This window comes from Acipenser ruthenus, chromosome 7, assembly GCF_902713425.1.
Source record: "Acipenser ruthenus chromosome 7, fAciRut3.2 maternal haplotype, whole genome shotgun sequence".
In the NCBI taxonomy this organism is placed as follows: Eukaryota; Metazoa; Chordata; class Actinopteri; order Acipenseriformes; family Acipenseridae; genus Acipenser; species Acipenser ruthenus.
The window spans coordinates 21,126,486-21,132,485 of NC_081195.1; the positions used below are offsets into that span (position 1 = coordinate 21,126,486).

At 36.4% G+C, this 6,000-nt stretch overlaps 1 protein-coding gene across 1 annotated transcript in view; it reads right to left on the bottom strand.

The window, feature by feature from the left end:
* Positions 1 to 2,494, bottom strand: part of LOC117415367 (rab11 family-interacting protein 2-like) — a 39,177-nt gene extending 36,683 nt beyond the window's left edge. The window contains exon 1 of the mRNA XM_034025618.3: positions 1,322 to 2,494. Coding sequence (XP_033881509.2) covers positions 1,322 to 1,674 — 353 coding nt within the window. The 5' untranslated portion in view covers positions 1,675 to 2,494. The remainder of the gene's footprint in view (positions 1 to 1,321) is intronic.
* Between the last annotated feature and the right edge of the window lie 3,506 nt (positions 2,495 to 6,000).

Sequence of the window (6,000 nt, forward strand, 5' to 3'; positions counted from 1 at the left end):
AAGCCCAGTGAATGAAACCTGTGGCATAAAATCAATGCAAGTCATCATTTTTTTGCAGCGCTGAACAACATTATCCCAGTGGAAATGTTTAAGTTTTTAATAAGGCTGCCAATTACTCCTTAGGTCTTGTGACAGAAGATAGCTTTGAAGTTCTTCCACAATTGGCTCTCTCAGATCTTAACAGCTCTTTTCAAACTGTGTTGCACGGCATTAACACAGGACTCCTCAAATACTTTCATTCTTGTCATACACAAAAACTCTTGAGGGCTTTACAGAGACATACCGAGACATAGGAAAAGCAACAGTGCCTGGACGACTATGCCAGAACTGTGTTTTTTTTTTCCATACCCGGGTGACCAACCACAATCTGGATGTAAAGGGCTACCAGTAAGTTTTACAATTATTTATTATATATGTTTTAATTGTTGGTTTGCTACTGTAAGTCAACAAAGCGCCTGAAATGAAAAAAATAAATAAATAAAACCATCTCTTTAACATAGTTGTCACAGAAGCGACTCATGTATCTCACAAACAATACATGCATTGATGGATAATTATACAGGCCTATACAATCAGTTAGGAACACGTGGGCAGTTAAAACACTACTCCCTAGTTACTGTAAGGCAATTCAGGAAATGCTGGTTTCCCTAGGTCAAGTGTGAACTCCCTTTAGGGCTGTATCAAAGTTACATGCTCTATATTCTGTTAAATACTTAAAAACCTTCCCCAAATAACACTTGGGTACAACATTATGAACCTGCAGAACAACCACCAGTTAATCACCTTGTATTAATTCATATCCTCAGAGTACAGCTTTATGTGAAAGTCATCATTTAATACAATTTGAAAGCAATTCACTGCCATATTGGATAGGAGGTCAAAGTCAAGTCAACAAATTCCCCATTGGTGGGTGCTATACCTTTCAAGATTCAAATCAGTATCCCAATCTGCCTGCTCCTCGTCCTGCTCTTTTCCCTGAAGCCTTCCTTGTATTGGCTGTTGCTTTCCTGCTTCTACATCTACTTTTGCCCAGTTTTATGCTGCACAACAACGTTGACGTATGCCAGCCGACTACATGTGTTGGACATTCATGTGTATATGGAAAATACTTTGAATAAATATTGAATATCTAACCTTACACTGCACAAATCCTACTGTATAAACTCTATAGCTGACCTCTGTTTATTGTATATTTGACATGCATTTTTCTATCAATAGCTCAAGGTTTAGGAAACAATTCGTTTAAACTCTAAACTCTATTTACATCATTAAAGTAATGCTTTTTTTTTTTTTTTTTAAATAGACAAAACCAAACACTTACTCAATTTTTCTTCGTTCCTTGTTGTCAAAGATTTCATTGAGGCTGATAGACACTTGCCCCAGAAACTTGTCCAGTCCCACCAATGACCTGTGCATCACGATCAAGTTGAGAGTGTATTTTTCCGGATTGCCCTCCAGAAGTAGACCGGGAAGTTCAAAGGAAGCTTCCTCTTTCCACACCGGACTCAGGGTCTTCTCGGCTACGGAGGTAGAGTATTTTTCTTTGCCTAACTGAATGATGGTGTAAGTGTCATTGGTGCCGTTCTTGCCTTTCGGGTGGAGGTCTTTGGCTTGAAGAACGGTGGCCTGGACGTGGGTTGGGAACCACTTTTGAGCCTGTTCTGCGAGTGACATTGTCAGCTGTGTGTTTTTTTTTTTTGTTTTTTTTTTTAATTCTTTCAAATTGTTAATTAGGAGTTAATATGCTGTTTTAAATCAAACCTACGCATCAAAACAATTGGATTTGCAAATATGCACATACACTTAAATGTTCTTCTATCCTATTCCTTTCGCAGCATGCTTAGTACATTATACTAAATGCACTTGACCATTCTTAGCGTTCAGTAACACCGACCACTTTTTTATTTATAATTATACAGTTTAGTAAAATATCGCAGAACTGGATTTTCTAGTGTCTCTATCCTTGTATATGATGCGTATTGCTTTCTCAAATGGTCATACATTAGCTATATCTGACTGAATACAAAAAAGCTGACTTCCCAAAATATTTCCCGCAGTTATTAGTGATGCCATTCATTGGCAATGTACATACCAAACCCTCTGGCCCAACTCGAACAACATCACTATCGTTCAAATGACAACAACATACATTATTAACAACAACACTGTGTTGCTATCTAATGTTCATAATACTATAACCATTACCGATATTGCTGGCTAGTTTTCACGATTTCCAAAATATCATCATTTAATTTGAATGCATTTCTACGCAGTCACTGCGTTATTGTAGAATATGTTTTTAATATAAACCATTTCAGAGAGGAGAGAAACAAAAAGAGCACCATGATCTTCACCAGTCCCTGACTTCCCTTCCTAGTTCTCCATGATGATTGCCGTCCCGTCCTGCTTGCTGCAGTCAGAGGTGAAAGTTCAAGCTCCTCCTCGTTTCCACGGCAACCAGATTGTTTCAGGAACTACAACACACTGACAGCATTGCATGGCGCTGCTTTACAAACTATCTGAAAAGGTGACTGATATTTAGAAATGTTTATTAGTGGGGCTTGCGAAGCAAGAGTCCCCACTTTAAATCTTCGACATACTTCTTCTTCTTCTTCTTATTCTATGGCACGCTACTCCTCTTACACCGTTTAAGCTAGAAACGCCGTTCAAACTTTAAAACGTGTAGACCGGTCTGGAATAGTGTGCTTGTATACAACTTTTTGATATATTTTATTCTTTTTAAACTATCAACCTTTTTGTCCTTTTTTTGTCCATCTTCATTCACTTTAATGGGACTTTTTCAACATTCTAAAGCTCCCCATTGTTTAAAAACTCCCAGACTTCCAGCATTCTATTCACTGTAAACGATGTAACTTTTGACACAAATCAGCTGCTTTGACCACTTTCCCAACAAGTAAGACAAAAAGTTCCTCTACTTCTCTGCTATTCAAATCTGAAATCAAAACAGAAATAACTTTTACCAATCAAGAGGTACAGCTGTTTTAGTAACCGCACCAACTACGTTTTCTGTGAACTTTTAGAAATAACTGCTGTTTTTACCACTTTCCCAACAAGTTAGACAAATATTTTGAGCAAATGAAATCTTCCTGTAAATCTCAGCTATTCAAATAGGAAATCAGAACAGGAATGGCGTCTACCAATCAAGAGGTACAGCTGTTTTAGTAACCGCATCAACTTCTTTCAGTAGGCTACTTCCCACTGTTGAATTAACTGTCATAGAACTTTGAGACATTTCAAATTCTAGCACATTCTAAGCATGAGACAATTAGTAAACAATGTGACTTTTGACACAAATCAGCTACTTTGACCACTTTCCCAATAAAGCAAGCCCCACAACTTTACCATCTAGTTTAGGACTGCTATTACAAGGGGGGTGGACACTTATCCAACCAAGCTATTTCAGTTTTTATTTTTAATTAATTTTCTACAAATTTCTAGAATATTTTTTCACTTGGAAGTTGTGGGGTAGGATGTATAGATAAAAGAAAAAAAACAATTTTATTGCATTTTAATTCCAGGCTATAAGGCAACAAAAGGTGAACATTTTGAAAGGGGGTGTAGACTTTCTATAGGCACTGTAAGTATTAGAAACAACATCCCTTGTAAATATAACATTCTTTTAGCTGTTTTTACTATTATCTTGAAGTTGATATTGCCCAATCAAAATATTATAAGGCCCTTTAATATAATTTTATATTAAAGTCATTACTCCATTGGGAATGTCATCAGAGACAGTTACTTATTCTTTACAGGGTAATTAGCTCATTCTTTTTTCTTTTACCTTTTCTTTACTTTTGTATAATGTTTAAAATAATTCTTGGTGGTTCTGAGTTAAGCTTAATTTTCTATTATCTGAGCCTGTAGACTCCTAGTTGCCAGCTCCTTATGATTAAAATCCAATAATGGAGCAAAACCAGTCAAAATGATTGCGAACACCGTAAAATGATAAACGAATGTATTTGAAGGTACTTCCCTTAAATGCTGACAGGAAGGCTAAATAGTTGACCATTAAACAATTACTAGTACTGAACTATTTAGAGAAAAAATTAGAGAACAACGCCTTATTAGAATAAATATTCATATTGTTACAAATAAAATACTTACAGTATGTGGTGAATAATTGTTTATAGATTATACACCAACATCAAATTTGATCAGCAGTTTAGTTATTGACTGAAGACTGTATTTGTTCATTTTCAACAGCGATAGTCTAGATCTAATCAAGTCTGTGGGTCATAATGGTTTATACAATACTTCAATTAATCAAACAACAGGAAAAAAAGAGATAACATAATCTAAAACATTCTTAATTTTATTTTTATTACAACCAAACTCAACACAAAAGATTCACATTTTTAAAACTTTTGTAGCCTCACATAAAAAATAAAAACAAATCATTTGCACGGGTGTCTGAAATCTCAGAGGCTGTGAAGAATACTGCCTTGTGTGTGTGTGTGTACTGGAAAGCAATGTATTTTTAAAAAAGCAGATCCTGAACAAAAAATGTGTCCCGTTTAAAAGCTCCCCGAGGACGAGATGAACACCCTTGGTCTTAAACAAATTATAGGCTTGAGGAAACAGGGAAGCTGTAAATTTGTTGAGAACATACCTCCTGTGAGTACAAATTGCACCTTGCTCTTTGGAAACGCAATGCCGTGCACAGGAGACCAGCATTGCAAGGTGTATCTCCTTGTGCCTGGGCAAGTAATGACTTGCGTTTTCAGCTGCTTCTTGGTAAGGGGCTAAGTAATTGGAATCCGTTATTCAAAACATCTCTAAATGTGATTTAAATGGTGAGGATTTAATAACAGAGAAGGAAACCATTAAAGAGGTACATGCAGGGAAGAAGGGAATTCTGTTTTCGGGAAAGACAAGGGGGGGAAATAAAGCAATTACTTGTTGTAAAGGCCAAGAACAGGACTCCTACGGTCACAGAGAAATCAAATCTGTCAGCAATTAGTGGAATCTTAGGAGGCAACGCAATGTTGGACAATGAATAAAGCAATTTAGGACCTGATAAAGTAGCCTGTTTTTTTCCTTCTTTTTCTTCCCCAAACATAGGTTAACCACTCATTCTTTTCTTTGTCACTTGTTGCAAATGTTAAGAGGGTCTCCTTTACTTTCAATACTGTTTCTTGTTGTAGTTTTACTGTATTGTTTGCCCGAATAGAATGACTCGACCATTCAATTTTCAGAGAATGAAATGCTTCTTGATCTAATATTATTGCACAGGAAGCAGTGCCTTGAAAGAGTTATTTTATCTTTTTTTTAAAAGATATTTATACATGGGGGTAGCCCTTTTAAAATGCATGCTCAGTTACAAAGAGGCCCTTTGCTTCGGGGGAAGGGTCGTGTTTTAAGGCCCAGCCTCAGGGATTAACAGACTCTGCTATTCAATAAGTACCATGGGGTTTTTAAATATCTGCAAAGTGGCCTTAACCTTGGCTGACTGATCTGTTAAACCTAAAGGACACAAAATGTAATCGATAATAAAATGAAGAGACGGTTATATAAAAACTAGGCTTACTGTCTGGTTGTTGAGATGTGTGTAGTAAAGTGCAGATAATGAACAGTAATAAATAAGATTAAGAAAAAAAAGTCATAGTTCAGTGTCCTTTGTCTTCCTTTTTTAAGACATGAAGCTGCAGCCCAATGTGTGGTATTTGTTTTGTCACGTAGACTGAAGACTACACTGCGATTCATTTTACTTCTAACTTGAGCCAGATCCCTCACCTAGGAACTCAGAAGATGTTTTAGCTCAGGTAGCCTAGTCTGGGGAGATTTACTGTATACTGAAAAACACTGGGGAAGTCAAGGCCCACTGGGGCCTGTATACTAATGGGAATTATCTAACACTTTCATTATTACATTTTTGTTCCAAGAATTAGTTTAATATACTTGTTTTTGCTGTTAAAAAACAACAACAAAAACCATATGCAATTAAGATTATTGTGAGATCATTAGAAGGTGCAATAATGC